This window comes from Aegilops tauschii, chromosome 7 (genome assembly GCF_002575655.3).
Source record: "Aegilops tauschii subsp. strangulata cultivar AL8/78 chromosome 7, Aet v6.0, whole genome shotgun sequence".
Taxonomy (NCBI): domain Eukaryota; kingdom Viridiplantae; phylum Streptophyta; class Magnoliopsida; order Poales; family Poaceae; genus Aegilops; species Aegilops tauschii.
In genome coordinates this window covers 22,026,332-22,045,800 of record NC_053041.3, presented here as the reverse complement: position 1 = coordinate 22,045,800, position 19,469 = coordinate 22,026,332, and the positions used below count along the sequence as shown (strand labels likewise).

Below are 19,469 nucleotides of genomic sequence, written 5' to 3'. Positions count from 1 at the left end.
CGCAGCCAAACACTCGAAGGGAATTGTAGTCTGGTTTTGTATGAAGGAGTCTTTCGGTGGGCATGTCATTATTAATAACACGACTCGGCAGCATGTTTATGAGGTGAACTGCCGTAAGGAACGCTTCGTCCCAAAACTTAAGCGGCATGGATACTCGAGCCAAAAGAGCAAGGCCAACTTCTACTATGTGCATGTGTTTGCATTCGGCAGACCCATTCTGTTGATGGGCATGCGGACACGACACATGATGAGACATGCCATGTTTTTGGAAAAATGAGTTTAGCTTCTCATACTCACCTCCCCAATCAGATTGGAGGGCGATGATTTTGGTGTCAAATTTTCGTTCGACGAGAGCTTGGAAGTTAAGACAAACTTGAAACACGTCGGATCTTTTCTTAAGAAGATAGATCCAAGAAAATTTGCTAGAGTCATCGATGAAACTAACGTAGTATGTATGTCTACCAACAGAAGTAGGGGCAGGCCCCCAAACATCGGAAAAATGACTTGCAATGGTTTGGTAGAAATACTAATAGAAATTGGATAAGGTAACTCATGACTTTTAGCTTTCTGACATGAATCACAAATTGTTTCGACATCACGCTCTCCAACATATGAGAGTTTATTCTTCATAAGCAAACGTTCAACTAAAGGAAAAGTTGCATGCCCTAATCGATCGTGCCACCGTGTTGAAGATAACTTGGTGGCACTGAAAACTTGTTTATTGAATCTTCTAATTTCCGGAATCAAGGGGTAAAGCCCACGAACGCATCTACCTCGATAAAGCACCTTCTTCGTTGTCTGATCCTTGATTAAAAAATAGAAGGGGTGAAACTCAAGGAAGACATGATTATCAATAGCAATACGATGAACGGAGAGAAGATTTTTGTAAGCACTAGGGACATGCAGAATTTTTCTGAGATGAATTTTCCTATGAGGGGTATTAATAATTGAGTGACCAACGTAACGAATCTTCATACCTTCTCCACTGGCAGTGTGGATGTGGTGTTTGCCGCGGTATTTCTCACGCATGGTCACCTTCTCGAGTTCACCGGTGATGTGGTTGGTTGCACCGCTGTCCACATACCAGTTTGTATCCACTCCATATGAGCCATCAGCAGCTTCGACCACCTTCTCATCCGAGGACGAGTCACCATCATCATCAAACCGGTACCAACAGTCTTTTTCTATGTGGCCGGGTTTGCCAAAGATCTGGCATCGTACGGCATCGGGGCGCTTATTGGAAGACTTACGGCGGCCGCCCTCTTGTTGGTGTAGGAGGGTCGGCCACCATTGCCGCGAGAGTCGCCGCGATCACCGCGGTCGCCACGGGTGTTGTTGCTATTGTTTCCCTTGCCAGGGGTTAGCCCGCGGTAGCGTGAGCCACCACCTCGACCGCGCATGGCGGCGTTGGCAGAGGACTTGAAGACGCCACCGCCGGAGTTCGCCCCCTGGAACAGTGCCACCCTTTGATTGAAGTTGCTCATCTGATCATACAGTTCGTCAAGGGTGACATGCTAAGTGCGGGCGTGAAGGGCAGAGACGAGGGGTTGATACTCCATGTCGAGGCCGGCCGTGATGTAGGAGATGAGCTCGTCGTCGTCGAGTGTCTTGCCAGCAGCAGCAAGCTCGTCGGCGAGGGAGCGCATGTGCGCGAAGAAGGCCGCGACGGACTGGTTGCCTTTCTGTGCGTTCGCAAGGGAGACGCGGATGTTGTTGATGTGAGACAGCGACTGGGACGAAAACATGTTCGCCAGCACTGTCCAGAGCTTGTGTGCATGGCAGATCAAAGTCACCTACACGAGCACCTCCTTGGAAAGAATGTTCAGAAGATAACCAAGTACCTGCTGATCTTCTCGGAACCAGATCGAATGAAGGGGGTTTGGTGTAGCCATCTCCTTCACGTCCTTGTCCTTGGTGACGACGGTCTTGGCTGGTTCCGGCGTGGTGCCGTCAACGTAGCCATAGACGCCCGCGCCTCTGAGCTGCGGGGTGATCTGCGTGCGCTAGAGGATGGAGTTTGTGTGGGTGAGCTTTTCGGTAATTTGGCCGATGATGGTGGAGTTGGATGAGCTGGAGGAGGCCATGGCGGAAGCGAGTTAGGGCTAGATGAATGGAAGAGTTAGGCTCTGATACCATGTGAAAAGGCTGGGAACGTCGTGCCTTTGCCAGGGCCGACGGCTTCGTGTTTATATGCAGGGTCGCGACCTCCCTGATAGCGTACAAGTTGTTGGGATTACAATCTTGGAGAACAAGAGATAGACTAGAGATAGATATCCAAGTTAACAAGAATATAAATCATAACAAACTCCTATTCTATCCTACGCTACACAGCTTCGGTCGTCATATCCCTTGGCGCACATAATGAGGGTTGCTCCTGTCACGTTGATACACATGTTGTTTAACACACTTACCTTGATTGACAGAAGCGGCGAACAGCAGGCATGGCTGAGAACAATGTCAGCGGTGGCCTTCTCCCACTCGATGGTAGCCAGTATCAAGGCAGACATAGCGTGTATGCAGTGGGATCATGTACTGCCAGGGGCCATGGGGCTGCTTACAGTGAACATCTGAGCATATGAATCACAAACAAAGTTTTATTTAACAGCCACAGCTGAAGCAGGTTATATCATACATAGTTCACAACCAGCGCAGAGGAATAGAAGGAAGTAGTTCAAACAGGTAACGCAAAGGGGAAAAAATAGTCCGAAAATGAAAACACGACATACAATTAGTGTCATCCTATTTGCAGCTAATTATCATGCTTGACAAGCAGCACCCGAAGTAGCAGGAGCAGTGGTAAACACAGGCAGCAGCATAAGTGAAGAAGACCGTGCGCGTCTTGAAAAAGCAGAGGAAACGCTGAAGGTTCATCTTGTAATCTCAAAGTAGGAGCAGCAAACAAACACAGGCCGTATTGTAGTACATCGGCAGCGGCACGAACTTATAACTCACTGAATTGAATCTGCATAACCATCACCATATCTTAAACTAGTAAGATTAAAGACGAGGGAGGAATCAAGTAGTGGTACTAGTTGGTAATAGCTTACACGTGTACCTCCGCATTTCACGACCAGTGTGGCAGGTCAATCTCGGAGTGTATACCACCACTGATCCCCTCGAATTGCAGAGTGGCGAAGCAACGTCAAGAAGTCACTGCTGATCTCGTAGAAGCCTAGATGCTGGAGGGGCACGAGGAACTCAATGCCAGCTGGGACCTCCGTCATGCTGCTGAGGTTAACTAAGGTTAATTTCTCCAGGCTCACCACGGCACCTTCTGCTATCTCTAGCCGACTCAGATTAGGCATTTCATATAGACAGAGAACCTTTAGCTTGGGAAACCACCCCATGAGAAATGCCAAATGCTCTCCGTTGTATGCCCTAGTCAAATCTAGATGTGTCAAGTTTGACAACCGAGAAAGGGATGGCAGGGGGTCTTCTCTCAGCTTGACAATTTATATAAGTTCTGCCCCCCCCCCCCCCCCCCCCCCCCCCAACAACTTGGAAGATAGGAGACTCATCCAGCACCCCTTCCACTAGCCGCTCTCTCAAACTTAGCTTTTGCAGGTTTGGCTGATGGACATTCAACAGGAGCACCTCGTTCTCATCACTTGCAATCACATCTAGGAAGGACAAATACTGCATCTTAACTAGAGACTCACCGATACTTCTACAGTAGATTCCCTTCACATTCAGTAACCTCAAGCTTCTAACTTGCCTCAGCTCCCCTAAATGTCCAACAGAATCATCCTCTAATTCTAATGCTTGTAGCGTCTGAAGGTTTATTAGATTTCCAAGTCCATTGGGGATATGCACACCACTGCAACTTGCAAGCTCTCTCCAATTTGAATCAATTACTCTCTCAGCAAATAAGTGCCTGAGCTTCTTCAGTTTCACAATCCCACTAGGCAACTCATGTATATCAGATTCATAAAGGTCAAGTGTCAACAAATTTGAAAGCTTCCCAATAGACTTCGGGAGCATCTTCACCTTTGAACCATGCAAACTCAAATGGCGGAGATTAAAAAGATCGCCAATAGCATCTGGAATCTTCTCAATGGGCAGACCACTCAATTCTAGCACTGTCATATATCTTGACTCTGTGAATAGAAAAGGTATAGTGGATGATGGCATGCTATTGTCCAATGTAATCACTGTACAAAGTTGGTATATACCAGAAATTGGCTGATTCTTCTTCTTCTTCTTTAGTTTGTGGACTACCAACCGTCGTCCAACCATCTCAAGAGACCCCTCACATTTATTGTCATAAGTAACACGAAAGCAGTTCTTTTGGCACAAGTCCAACCAAATGTGTTCCTCTCGACAAGTTGTAGCATGTTTCTGTCAACCAACTCCTTTAAATAGCCCTCCACCACTTCTTCTAATGTGATGTCACCCCTCTCCTCGACAAACCCCTCTGCTGCCCATAACCGTGCAAGTTGTTTCCTGTGTAAAACATAGTCTTCTGGAAATAGACTGCAGTACAAGAAACAACTTTTCAAGTATGTTGGAAGGTAGTCGAATCTTAGATACGAAACATTCCTTATATGGTCGAGCCTTGAATTATTGATTATCTCCCACTCAGTTGGTCATTTATCCTTCTCCATCCTTCCATGGTTTTTCTCACGCACACGCAAGAGGCTACCAATTGACACAATAGCAAGAGGCAAGCCTTTGCACTTGATAGCTATTTCCTCGGACAATGGCTTCAATTTTGTAGAACATTCATGGTTTGTATATTTTGGAAAGGCTTTCTTACAAAAGAGATCCCATGCCTTGTCTTTTTGTAAAGCTTCAAGTGTTAAGATATATCCCTGAGAGGCAAGTGCAGCAACATCTCCTTCCCTAGTTGTGATTCTCAATCAACTGCCCTTATCATTATGAATAGGCACCCTAGACGAATCATTAAATGCTTCTGGAGTCCAAAAGTCAACCAATATGATGAAATACTTCCGTTGCTTCAGATATTTCTTTAGTGACTCTTCAAGGCTCATGATGTCCATAGCCAGAGTGCTAGCAAGAACACTGACATTATCTTTAAAAAGTTCCTGGATTATATTTCTCAAGACATCTTCTCTAGAATAAGTTTGAGAGATGGAGACCCAGGCGTAGCACTGGAATTTCTCCCTCTCCTTCTTGTAGACATTTGCAGCTAAAGCAGTTTTACCAAGACAACCCATTCCAAGCAGGCTTATAACAGAGCATCGAGATCATCACCTGCTAACCATTGCTCGAGTTTTTCTCTGTTTCTATCTACCCCCAATAGATCTTCATCAAGACAGCGTGAAATGTTAGCTAGATCTTGGGATCTCTTGACAATGTAATTTGAGCTGTCTTCCCTGTTGTTTATTATGGGAACCCAACGGTTTTTTGCATCTGACAGGTGTGAAAGGTCTTTCTCTATTTTCTTCACCTAGGAAGCTATCCTGTTCAAAGAAAGCAAAGATCTTGGCTTCTTGAAACCCTTCTTCAGAAATAAACAAGAACCAATATCATGTTCCCGACCAACAAGATACAAGTACTCATCCACCATGTCCTCCATCACATATGCTACTTTATGTACCTCCTCCAACCAGCCCTCATATACTTGATTCTTGCGACTACGAATGTCCATCTGACATAGAATATCATGCATTATGTGAAGCTCCCTACCAACACGGCCCATACTACCCTGTAGTTCTAGTAGTTGTGTGCCATACTTTCCAAACTGTACGCGGGCCTGGTCTTCCGCTGCCATTGTCAAGGCAATTCCAATCTTTCTAATGGCTAGAAGAATCACAATCTCCGCCATTACTTTGAGAATTGCTAATGTCTTGTGTTAGGTGGTGGCCTAGTTATATATTGTCCTCTGTATTATTAGAGTGACCACTGTAAAATGAAGTGATACGTTAATTATAAAAAAATAGTGAAGTTCTACTACTACCAACTACGAAGCACCTGCAAAAACACTTCAAAACTCACCAAACGGTTGCCATAACACTTAAAAACTCTCCAACCACAATGGAAAAGTAAAATAAGTAGAACTTTCCCATGAAATACTACTAAAGTCTTAATTCATATTGTTAAGTTATCTAATTCTAACCGAGATAGCCAAGCAAAGTTAGCTCTTTCGATAGGCATGTCCATGAATTTTAAAACAATTGAGACTGTGCTATAGTCAACTATGGCAAACAGAATGTTATTAACTAGCAACAAGGACTAGTGGCACTTCACCAAATAACCGCTCATGTATGTTCATCTTCCCTATAGGGATATATTAGGTTGAAACAGCCCAAATGTTGAAATTTGAACCAAGTCAAAGAGGAAACAAATCTGGCATACCTGCCAGCTTGCTAATATGCATATTCTACTTCCAAGTAACTTGGCTCAGTATTTCCTTGGTATCTATGTAATTAATATCCCCAGATATATGGAGAAACTAATAGCTAAAGTTTTTGATTAAGATACAAGAAAGAAACTTGTAGCGCAATCAAGAAATGTATAATAAAGCAAAATTGTAGTGTCATAAATGTCGTTAGGCAAATCAATATGTACTCCCATGATTACAGTTACTCCAATTAAAAGGAACCATCAATTTTCACTTCGGGAAATCCTCACACAAAACGAATGTTCGTTTTATGAGGTAGAATTTTCCACAAGAGCATATGAAAATTTCCAATATATTGTATCTTCAATGCAAGAGCATATGTCTGGCCCAATTTCCCATACCAACAAGCATTATCAACAGCGACGTTAGAGATTAATTCCAGATATTTTGGCTACCTAGGAAAACAATGGATGGCAGCTACAACCTGAACATACATACATGCCAGCTCACCAGACCTTGGCACTGACAAATTAAGCTCGTCCTTTTCCAGAAGAAATCTTATTTTGTTTATGTTGTCGTAAGAAATCAAAATGTGTCACCCACAAGCTATACTAGGTTTGCCAAGTTCGAAATATACAACATAAGTGAACTTTATTTCCACCGAGGAAGATTGCTCTGAGTGCAACCTAAGATAGGAAGGAAAGTAGTGAAGGATGATGCACCTGCCTTGTTATGTCTTAGATCTAATCGATCTTGGTAACCTCCTTCTGCACTTTTGAATCTGAAACCACCAGAACAATCTTCTCATAAAAAGAAAAAGAAGAGACCTCATGGCTTAGTTGGTCTTGTTGTCAATGTAACTTGATTATAGACATTTTGAACTCTCATGGAGTCATTGGCATGATCAGAGAGCGTGCAAGCTTGTTGCTGATGACAAGTAGCTAGATCTGATGTTCCTCCTTGTTCCTTTTACCTGGCAAAACTAGAGAGCAACCTGGCAAGGAAAGATGCTCAATTTTTGTATCAACCTAGTTAAGATATTAACAAGAGAGCTAGAAACAAACCAAATTAAGGGCAACCCACCTGGATTGTAATCGGTGTAGATGCGGCTAGATTTGGACCTATAGCAACCTACTTCTGTCATATGTCATGGCTTGGTAAGTGGGTAATGCTAGTCTTGTTGTTCAAGCCAGAGAACATGCAAGTAAAGTCAAGTTGATGATAGGCTTGTAATCAAGTTGATGCTAGGCTTGTAATCAAGTTGATGGTAGTCTTCTTGTGATTGCATCTCAACTTTTTATTTTCCATAGAATTAAAAAAAACAATGTTCCCTATGGTCCCCATGCATAAGGATGCTTTATGGCATGCATTAGGACAACATAGAGCAATAGCTTTAACAACCTAGCTGATGTGCGACCAAAGATTCCTACTTCACTATTCTGCTATTGGACCTTCCCTATGGGCTCTCTTTTTGTTATGTTTTTACCAAGGTGGCAGTCTCTGGGAGAATATTTAGAAATTATGAAACCTCAAAATGATGTGATGGATGGCAACATTTTAAGAATTTAAGCATATGAACATACATTGCATGTGTTGCCAACCTCAAAAAATACAACTGGAACATATAGGCAATACCACACTTCACATCTTGTCTCATTGGTGGAAGCAACATGAGATCAAAATAAATAAATTTACTTATCTAACGATGGGTGACGCTTAATTAAGATTGAGGCCATGGATACTGAAGACAATTCAGTTCAGATTTAGTGACATTAAAAGTTCAAATTCTCACCAATATCCTACGAACAGTGCAAAATGGGCCTGGTTATTTGCATTGACAAGAGAACTAGGAAGGATAACAAATTAAGGACAATGCAACTGACTTGTAGATGTAGAGCCGCACAGATTTGGACTTGTGGTACGCGTCAAGATTAAGACATCAAAGCAGTGTCATGGCATGGTGAATGGGGTATGCTAGTCTTGTTGAAGCCGTCACAAACAAGAAAGAGAACCTGCAAGTCAAGCATATGCTTCGCTTGGTGAGTGGGGAATGCTAACTTGTTTGTAAAGCGATCAAGAACGAAACAGAGAACCTGCAAGTAAGGTATATGCCAATATTCTTGTGGTTGAAGCTCAACTGTTTTCCATTTTTGAAAGAAGAATTGCACCTATGTGCACATCACTTCTAGCACTGTGATGAATTAAAGGTGTTTTATGGATGGCAACAATTTAAGAATTTAAGCATATGCACATACGGTGCATGTGTTGTATTTTGAACATGGGGATGAGTAGCATGAATAATTACAAGGGTTTCTAAAGCAAACACTATTAAGCATTAAGGCTATATTCAGATACAACACATCCTCACCCGGAACTCGCTCTTGATTTTCCATAACACAAATACCATGTTCATGCTGACCCGAAATATGATTGCTGGCAACTTGAGATGAATTATATGGAAGGGTCTCAAGATTTTCCCTCCCATATTCTTTGAATGACATGAATGCGTCACTAAATCAGTTAATGGAAAGGTGTGCCATTTTTTCTTTGTCAGAAGTCTGTTATTGATGAGAAGACGCAGGAAAACATGTGTTCAGGGATGAGCCGTAAGATTCCAAGTGTATGGTGGTGAATGCACTGGGATAATTAATATCGTCATAACTAATACTACTAACAACATGCAGCAACCATAAATCTGTCAAAGGTAGATAGCTAACTAGCGAAAGTCATACTGATAACGGAGAGTAGCAACCACCAAGCATGAGTATCTGAGCAACATCACAAGTTTCAAACCCCAGTAGCGATCATGCAAATGTCTTGTTATTAACTTTGAGGCACAGCCAAAACATACAGGCAATACCCATTTCACATCTTGTTTCGTTAGTGGAAGCAACATTAGATCAAACAAATAAAACAATTTTACTTGGCCAACGCTGGCAATTGAAACTAAGCAGCTCAAGATGTCAACACGTTGGATGACGCTTAATTAAGACCGATGCCATGGATACAGAAGACAATTTGGTTCAGAGTTAGTGACTTTAAAAGTTCAAATTATCACCCTTGTCCTACGGACAACACAAAATGGGCACATATATCTGCAATGACCTAGCTAAGGTATTGACAAGAGAACTAGGAGAAAAACCAAATTAAGATCAAAGCACATGTGACTTGTAGATGTAGGGCATGTTTGGGACTGCTCTGCTTCACCAAAATCAGTTTCACTCCACCAAATCCACTTTGGAGTAGTTTAATACAGAAGTTGTAGCACTAACAAAGAGAATGTTTGGCTTGCATCTAGCTTCAGTTTCAAGAATGAGAAATTTGGTGGAAAGGATCTATTTGATTGGATGAGGGTGGAGAAACGAAGGGGTATCCACTTGCTGGTGGCAGTGGTGGGTAATTTCCCCTCAACTTCAACTTCTAGAGTTTTTTTGAAGCACCTTCTAAAGAGCTTCATAAAAAACTAGGAGTTGTACCCCATATTCTTGTTTTTTTGTGAAGCAGCATATCGTGGAGCTACCCCGTTTGGCTTGTGTTTTCTGGCGCAGAGCTAAATTTAAAGGAGCGGAGCTGTCCCGAAATGGCTCTAAATGTCATTTGGGCTGGGGGCCGGGGGGGGGGGGGGGGGGGGGGGGCACGGCCCCCTCAGGTTTGTACATAACTCCGCCGTTGTGAGTCATAACTCGGGATGAGCACACGTACGTCTTGTGTAGATTGTCCATCAAGCAAGACACATAGGAGAACAATGCTTATGTCATAATAGTCATGTATGGCTGGGTGTTTTGCTTTTGTTCTAGATAGTTATGTGATTCCAAGAAAGTCATCGTGGGATTGCTTAGCTCAAACATTTTTTCCTTTGCTGGTTGGCTGATTAGTGGGCTCAAACAAACAGGACCTTTGAGGCCCATCAATTCTGCCCATAAACTCGAAATATCAGTGAATTATCTTTTGCATGGGTTCTGGTAGCAGTTATATGCCAGAGCAATACTTGTTTGTGTAGGCCAAGTTAAAGATTTAATCATGTTAGAGTTACCAGCATAGCTTGGATGAATCGCTCTCTGGGGCATATGATCAGTTCATGCTGCATTAATTAGCTGAGAAACCAGTATGGATTTATGAACATTGCTAATGATATTTCTGAAAACACTCCATTTTGGTTGTTTGCTTCAATATACTTGTCACAAGATTGCTCGCTGTTGGTATGCTTCAGCAATATGTTTGGCTTTGATTTTCCTCGGCAATTTTTTTTAAACAGTATATTTGTCTTTTGAGTGTCAAGTCTTAGTGATTATTGCCATCTCTTTGTGTTAGGACTATTATTTGTTTTCTCTTTTCTACCTGAACAATTATATTCTGAGACATTATCACTCGGCTAGTTTGACGCTGCAATATACTTGCTCCGTAAAGAAATATAAGAGCATTTAGATCAATAAAGTAAGTGATGATCTAGACACTTTTATACTCCCTCCGTAAACTAATATAAGAGCGTTTAGAATACTAAAGTAGTGAGCTAGACGCTCTTATATTAGTTTACAGAGGGAGTACTTTTTAACCTGGTTTTAATTATAGAAAGAGTATTCATTTTCTCTCTGCAGGTTTCTTTGTTTGCTGTTAGTGCATCACAAGGAAAATGGCAAGTAGAGCAGGTGGTGAACCCATAAACGAGCAAGTGGTTGCAAACACTTATGCGAACATGCGAACTGAAATGAACCAGCTCTACACCAAGATCACAGAGCTGGAAATGGAAGTGAGTGAGCACTCTCTTGTGATTGTCGCCATAGAGCCCCTGGACCCCACTAGGCGGTGCTACAGAATGATCGGTGGAGTCTTGGTTGAGAGGACCATCAAGGAGGTGTTGCCCGCCGTGCACCGGAACAAGGAGGGCCTGGAAGAGGTGGTGGCTCGCGTGAAGGAGGCTCTGGAGACCAAAAAGAAAGAGATGACCGAGTTTGAGCTCAAGTACAAGATCAGGATCCGGAAGGGGGGCGACAGCGGTGCCGAGGATGGCAACATGAAGGAAGCCTCTGCTCAGGGTGTTCTTGTTGGCCCTGCTGGCAGTAGAGCAGAGTGACGGGACAAGGAACACTAGTAGAAAAAGGGCCTTTAGTCCCGGTTCCAGAACCGGGACTAAAGGGTCGATATTAAAGCCTCACCCTTTAGTCCCGGTTCTTACACGAACCGGGACTAAAGGCCGTCCACGTGGCCGCTGTCTGGAGCTCCACCTTTAGTCCTGGTTGGTAACATCAACCGGGACTAAAGGTATTTTTACGAAAAAAAATTGAATTTTTTTTCAATTTTTAAATTTCTGAATTATTTTCCAATTTAATCTCTAATCACCCCTCATTACTGCTCAATTTAACCTCTAATCTTTCATCATCATTTCAAATCATCTAACTTCCCGGCCGGTTACCCATCCTCTCACTACTGCAGCCTAAGCACGCTTAACTTTCGGGTTCTATACCCCCTCGTTTCCAAGTCTGCACTTGTTGTTTTCCTGACAATAGTAAGATGTCAATCCTATTAACCCTCAGGAGTTTAGCTTGAGCATGAAGTCACACGTTTCACTGTTTGAGTTTGAAACTTTTATTCTAAAAAACAATAATTATTTAGTAACACTAATATTTCTTCAATAAGTAGTTTGACCACAGTTTGACCAGATTTGACCAAAATTCAAAAAATTGAAATAATTATTTAGTAACACTAATATTCTTCAATAATTATGTAGTAACACTAATATTTCTTCAATAAGTAGTTTGACCATAGTTTGACCACAGTTTGACCAGATTTGATTAGAGTTTGACCAGATTTGACCAAAATTTTAAAAAACTATAATAATTATTTAGTAACAATAATATTATTGAATAATTATTTAGTAACACTAATACTTCTTGAATAAGTAGTTTGACCTGATTTAACGAAAATTCAAAAAAAATGAAATTTGAGCATAACTTTTTTTCCTTTTGGATTTTGAGGATTCTAAAAATTTGCAAACAGGTCGTAGGCTGTCAAAATCGGATGCGGATTTTCGTGCTAAATATTTTATATATTATACTTTTTTTTGACATCGTATGCAAAAGTTATAGCCGTTTTACATTTTCCCTACACTTTTTGCAAAACATGTTTAAATTTACGTTTTTAAATTTTCCTAACTAGTAGTACATGTAGTAACATAACTAGAAGGATTTTAATTTTTGAAGTTTTTATCATTTTCTTTTGCTTTTTACAGAACTGAAAAGGCGATCCACGGGGGGGTAGAGTTTGAAAATGGGACCTTTAGTACCGGTTCGTGCCATGAACCGGTACTAATGCCTCAAACCCCATTAGTACCGGTTGGTGGCTCGAACCGGGACTAAAGGAACCTTTAGTACCGGTTGGTGCCACGAACCGGTACTAATGGGCATCGCACCCTTTAGTCCCGGTTCGTGGCATCAACCGGGACTAAAGGTCCCATTTGAACCGGGACTAATGCCTGCACGGTGCCCTAGCCGCTCGAACCGGGATTAATGCTCACATTAGTCCCGGTTCGTAATGCAACCGGGATTAATGCTCTTTTCTAACCGAATCAAAGCCTTGTTTTCTACTAGTGGAAGGAGACTTTTGCATAGTTGTTTATCAAAGCCAGATTGTTGTGTACCAACCTGAGTGACTGTGTTCGCGTGCAGTTTATCATGAAAAGCATACGCGCCGGTTCTTTCGAGGTACTAACCACGTTACGGGCTGTTTCATCCTCACGTGACACCTGTCGGCTTGTGGATGCAGGTTCTGTACAGCCATCGTGACGGATCTGACCGATCGAACCTAGAGCAGCCTGGTGCAGCTCGTTTTCCCTTTCTTTTGAACGAGTGTTTCGCGTCGTGTTGTGCTTGGCCACCTTCTTGTACCTCACGCAAGGAAGATCCCGTTCGAAAATGCTCCTCGGTATAGAGAGTACCTTGCGTTTCAGTTTCGTGAGATGCCCTTAACATGAGTACCTCTAGCTGTGTACCACTGGTGGACATATGGATAGATATGTATTTGCCTGCTCCTTTTTATTTCTCAATTGAGTTAAACCAAAATTGAATTGAAAAATTGATGTATGAAAACCAAACCTAAGAAAAGGTCAAATAAAAAGTAGTACTCGTTTCCAATTCTAACATTAATTATTTTGTAATTGCATTTAGCGTTCAGAAGTGATTATTTTGAGTATGTTACTCACAATGAAAATCTGTTTTGAAAGGCTAATTATCAAAATACCGTTTTCATGATTTAATAAAGCAGTTTGCTCCAAACAATATAAGAATTCTTTTAATGGGGCGTGAAGATGGAACATCGGTTCTTCCGACTAGGTTGAGAGACGGCTCCACCATAATGGGGCGTCGGTTCCTAGCAAAGAAAATGTGACGGTTCTTCATGGCGATCCCTCACGCCTTGTAGGATGTCCCCGAGTAGGTTGAGCGATGGCACCCCGATAGTGGGACGTCGGTTCCTCACAAAGGAATATTCCAGTTCCAAGTGTAAATTTGACGGTTCTTCATGGTGATCCCTCGCACCTTGTCGGATGTCCCCCGAATAGGTTGAGCGACGACTCCCAAATAGTGGGGAGTTGGTTCCCCGCAAAGGAATATTCCAGTTCTAAGTGTAAATTTGATGGTTCTTCATGGCTACCCCGCGCCTTGTAAGATGTCCCCGGGTAGGTTGAGCAACGGCTCCCCGATAGTGGGACGTCGGTTCCTCGCAAGGGAATATTCCAGTTTCAAGTGTAAATTTGACGGTTCTTTGATGTGTGGATACAGTTCCCACCACAGAAAGATTAAAAAATCTATTAAAAAAGATAAAAATATGCTAATGAATACATGTAACTTTTTACGAGAAAAAAAACACATGAACATTAGCGTGTAATGTGCCACGTGAAAGTCCGCGTCCGTAGCTGCGCGTTGTTTGGAACCCCATCTGTCCATCCATATATATCTTTCCCTAATAATAGAGGGGCTATTGCTTCTGGTCATCCGTTCAAAAAAATACCCCCGAAACTATAATTTACCCACTATGCCACCCATAAGTAAAGAAAACGATTCGATTTTCTTTCCAAAGTCATGTCGTGATTCGTTGTTTTATAAATGTGATATTGATACAAACCACAGGTGCACAAGCATCACTGTGCCTAAGGCCCATTTCTTCTAGCCAACAGACACGCGCCCTCCCTTCACGTATGCGTTCATGGGCTGGCCCATTATGCGGGGCTTGATTCCCCTGTTTTCTTATTTCCTTTTTTGTCTTTTCTTTTCTCATTCTGTTTTCTTCCTTCTTTAAACTAATTTGGGGTTCCAAATTTTAAAAGTTGTTAGTTTTTGAAATAAAGTTTGAGAAATCATAAAATGTATGTGAAATCAAAAAATGTTTACGAAATAAAAAAATCGCGCATTCAAGAAATGTTGGTGGTTTTGCAAAACTGTTTGCAAATTATATAAAAAATCACGGTTTGGAAAAAATGGTAGGAAAGTAAAACCATTTTCATGATTTTGAAAAAAATGATTGAGTATCCAAAACTTGTTCGGGAATCTGGAGAAAAATGACCATGAAATTTTAGAAAATGTTCACATAAATAAAAAAACACAAATTTTCAAATTTGTTCCCCAATTTTTTTTAAAAGTTCATTGATTCAAAGAATGTTTATTGAGTTACAAAATGTTCATAAATTCGAAAACTTTGCATGCATTTCAAAAAATGTTCGTAAACAAAATTAATGTTCGTGATTTGTTTTGAGAAAATCCAAAATTTCAAAAATAATGTTTGTCGTTTCAAAAACAGTTCACTGATTCAAAAGTGTTTTATGTCTACGATTTGATTAGTTTGTGTTTTATGTCTACGATTTGATTAGTTTTCCATAAGTCTTTATATGTCTAGGCGTTGGGTGTAGTTCGTGGTCGATGAGATTTGATTTTGAAAAAAATGATTGAGTATTCAAAACTTGTTCGGGAATCTGGAAACAAATGACCATGATATTTTAGAAAATGTTCACATAAATAAAAAACACAAAATTTTCAAATTTGTTCCCCAATTTTTTTAAAAGTTCATTGATTCAAAGAATTTTTTTGAGTTAAAAAATGTTCATAAATTCGAAAACTTTGCATGCATTTCAAAAAATGATCGTAACCAAATTAATGTTCGTGATTTGTTTTGAGAAAATCCAAAATTTCAAAAATAATGTTTGTCGTTTCAAAAACAGTTCACCGATTCAAAAGTGTTTTATGTCTGGGATTTGATTAGTTTGTGTTTTATGTCTAGGATTTGATTAGGTTTTCGTAAGTCTTTATATGTCTAGGCGTTGGGTGTAGTTCGTGGCCAATGAGATTTGTTTTAAAATTTAAAACTTTCCCCTGCGCAACATAATGATAAGTGTGGCGTGCAGTGACAAACTCATAGCCTTGGGATTTACCACGTCGATTGCATTGTGATAATGTGGACATCACGACCATCATCAACGAGGGTGGGAAGAAAAATAAGGGCAACATGGTGAGCATTAAAATAGAGGATGCTCATATGTGAGGGTATTAAGTCATACTTATTTGGTTAGCGTATAATTTTTTTGTCTCCCGTTATTCCTCACCCTCACATATGTGGGAATTGTGTAGCAGCAGCAGTGTGTAGTACATTGCTTGACAAGGTTCGAATTCATGGTAGCAATGTACTACGTATAACATAACTTAGGTTTAACATAAGTATTCTTGCTACCAACAATACATAAGAATTACACCACTAGTAAACTATAGTACACAACATCAATCGTGGCCTCATGTACCACTAAAATAAAATAAATACTGTAATTAATCTGTGTGACAAATTACACAAGGCAGTCTGTTGACACATTTAGTCTCGTCAAAGGAATTCAGCTATTGTTACAAGAATACTGTAGGGGTTGAGTTCGCGGCAGCATTAGTTCCTTTGTTATGTGTCTGTACCTGCGTCCTTCAACAGGTACTGTCAGTTCAGCTGCTAGATGTATTAGCAGAAGTCGCAAAGTTCTAATTGCACCAGGGGTAGTAGAATCTTTGGCAGCAACGCTATATGCTAATAAGAAAAAGGACCATTGACTGGCTATATCCTTGCAAATCGTTAATATAAATGCAAGGATATAAAATGAAATGTGCATCAACCTACAATCAAATGAACTCTTGTTTTCATGAATTGAATATAGTATACAAGAGGTGGTGTATTGAAAATAGTACAAAATGAGATTTCATGGTGAAACCAATAGAAGAGAACTTTGAAAATGGAGGCTCAACAAAAATGATAAAAACAAAGCTTGGATCGACGATTATGCTACAAAATTGACAGGCGTAAACGGAAAGATGTGGTTTACAAGATTGTACATCTGTATATAGTAGGGGATGCTTCTAGCGATTGATTTTTTTAAGGTCACCGGGGGGGGGGGGGGGGCAAAGCCCCCCACCTGATTCATTTTCTCTTTTTATTGATTTTCGAAAGAGTATCAGAGGCAGGGGAAGTTACAAGCGAAAGATGTGGGGGGGGGGGGGGGGGGGGCAAGCTACTTTTTAGAGAGAAAGTAAGGGGGGTGGGGGTTAGTGTTGGTAGTACTTACTTGTATGGATAGGATAGTAGAGGGTGGACACTGTAAAAAGGGCAGGTGCATACATTGTGTGGAAGGGGAATGGATAAGGGAGAGTTCTCCAGAAAAATCTGCCTCTTCTCTCTCGTCGGAGACCTCACTTCCACCCAAAAAAATCAACATGGCATCAGAGCGGGTGACGGCGATGGGCCCTCGCCGATGGTGAATCAGCTGCTCGCAGTGGTGCTTACTGTGAGGTGGAGTGCAGAAGGGGGCGTGCCCTAGGCTGGGGCAGAGCAAGTTCAAGGAGCACGAGTGGATTAGAGTGGAGAAAGAAGGGGGTGGTGCTGCTGCTGGTAGCTTGGAGCGGAGAAGAAGGTGACAATGCTGCCGCCGCTGCTGCTGTTTGGCTAGAGGAGAGAATAAGGGGGCGCTACTGCTGCTATTTGGCTGGGGCAAAGAAGAAAGAGTCTCAAGAAGAAGGGGGTGGTGCTGCTGCTAGTAGCTTGGAGCGGAGAAGAAGGTGACATTGCTGCCGCCGCCGCTGCTGTTTGGCTAGAGGAGAGAAGAAGGGGGCGCTACTGCTGCTATTTGGCTGGGGCGAAGAAGAAAGAGTCTCAAGAAGAAGGGGGCGCTGCTGCTACTGCTGTTGTTCGGCTGGAGAGCAGAGAAGAAAAGGGAGGTCTGCTTGTTGTGAGGTTTGTTGGTTAAGCCCAAAATAACTGTGGAATGGGAGATAAGAGTGATGCTCCGGCGGCTGTTACAGTCGGAGAACTCGTAGCCGTGTTACAAGCGATGGACGAGAGATACCAGGCTTTGTTAAACGCAATCAGTAGGCAAGCTAGAAGTCCTAGGCCAGAGGCTGAAGTCAAGGGGACATTCAGCCTTTGTAGATGCCACATGTGAAGCTTGAAGGTCCAGAAAGCTATTCCAGCTGGGCAAAGCATGCCGAAACAATCTTGGTTTCAAGGAATTTGGAAGGATATATACTTGGAACAGTGGAGAAACCCATAGAGGAAAATTCGAAGGAGGGACAGAAGTGGAAGGTGATGAATGCTTTTGTGAGGGCATGGCTTCTAAGCTCATTGTCATCTCAGATTGCAAAATAGGTGGAGCAGATTAAGGACGCTTCGGAGATTTGGAGGCTATTGAAGGGTACATATTCAAGAGTGGGAAATGAAATGTTGGCATGTAGGATTCAAAAAGAACTACATTAGCTGAGTCAAGTTGAGAAGACTGTGGTGGAGTATGTGTCAGAATTGAAAAGGTTGTGGAGTGACCTGGACTACTACGATCCGGTTGAGATGGAATGTAGGAAATGTGTTGAAAAATACAGCAAGTGGACTGAAAGAAGGCGCGTTAGGGATTTCTTAAATAGTCTTCATTCTAAGTTCGAAAATAGGAGAGCAACACTCTATGGTACTGGAAAGTTGCCTAGTCTAGAACAAGCCATCTCTGCTATTATAAGTGAGGAAACTCGGTTGAGACTGGAGAGGCTGGAGGGGTTATCCCAGAGGGTGTGGTTCATAGACGTTGAGCTCTCCTTACTGCAGAGAGCGGGAATTATCCAATAACCGGGACAAATACATATAGTCGGGCGTGCTTCGAGTGTGGTCTAATAGGACACGTGAGGGCAGCATGCCCATAGTTGATGGGAGGAGGCCGTGGTAGAGGCCTGTGTTGGGGAACGTAGCATGCAATTTCAAAAAAATTCCTACGCTCACGCAAGATCTATCTAAGAGATGCATAGCAACGAGAGGGGGAGAGTGTGTCTACGTACCCTCGTAGACCGAAAGCGAAAGCGTTTGACAATGCGGTTGATGTAGTCGAACTTCTTCTAGCTCCGACCGATCAAGTACCGAACGTACGGCACCTCCAAATTCTGCACACGTACAATGTGATGACGTTCCTTTGCTTTCTTGATGAACCTGCAACTATGGATAAAAATGGTTGCCCCACCAAAAAATGTTGCGTGTTGAGGGTGAGGACCTGCAATTAGGATAGAAAAAAAGATGAGCTCGCAGTTGCATGTTGGGCGTGGAGTTGCCAATGGGACAAAAGAATCAGACCCCAGTTGTTTGTCGAGAGGGTGCATTTACAACTAAGACAAAAAATTGAATCGGCCTCAGTTATGTATCGAGGTATCTAGAAATAGCAAATCTGATCAAGTTATATGCGGACACGAAGTCGGTGCAGTGCCCTCGATGATCACGACACGTACGCACTCGATATTGGTTGATCGTCCGGAGCTGACCATGGAAGTTCTCGATCGTGCAAAAAATAATAATAATAAAGGGGATCGATCTGGCTCCTTGTGTGATCGATCGATCATGGCCGGGACAACGCCCAAAACATGGTCCGCGCACAGGTCGGCGTTCGCCCAGGGCACGCACAGGTTCGACATAGTCGGCTACAGCGCCGCACGGGAGGCCCTCGGCGGCTCCGTCCGGTCTGGCAGCTTCGGCGCCGGCGGCTTCCTCTGGGCCATCGTCTGCCGCTTCCAAGCCCCCACTCCGGCGGCCGGGCAATGCTGCCTCGCTTCAATCTCGCTGGAGCTCTCCAAGAACGACACGTCCAAGGACGTGGTCGCCATGGCCAGCCTCCGGATCGACGAACCCA

General features: G+C 42.5%; 1 protein-coding gene, 1 non-coding gene and 1 pseudogene across 2 annotated transcripts; 1 reads left to right on the top strand and 2 right to left on the bottom strand.

The window, feature by feature from the left end:
* Nucleotides 1-1,468: 1,468 nt before the first annotated feature.
* LOC120970122 (small nucleolar RNA Z247) lies at nucleotides 1,469-1,607 on the bottom strand. The gene has a single exon (XR_005764868.1). It is a non-coding gene; the product is annotated as a small nucleolar RNA Z247 (small nucleolar RNA).
* Nucleotides 1,608-3,083: 1,476 nt separating this feature from the next.
* LOC109772101 (disease resistance protein RPM1-like) lies at nucleotides 3,084-5,805 on the bottom strand (annotated as a pseudogene).
* Nucleotides 5,806-10,934: 5,129 nt separating this feature from the next.
* On the top strand, nucleotides 10,935-11,375 carry LOC109772102 (prefoldin subunit 2-like). Its single transcript, XM_020330801.3, has one exon. The coding sequence runs from the start codon at nucleotides 10,935-10,937 to the stop codon at nucleotides 11,373-11,375; it is 441 nt and encodes a 146-aa protein (XP_020186390.1).
* Nucleotides 11,376-19,469: the final 8,094 nt, after the last annotated feature.

What these genes read in the sequence shown, in the direction of transcription:
- LOC109772102 (XM_020330801.3), top strand. Translation starts at nt 10,935, where the DNA reads ATGGCAAGTAGAGCAGGTGGTGAACCCATAAACGAGCAAGTGGTTGCA.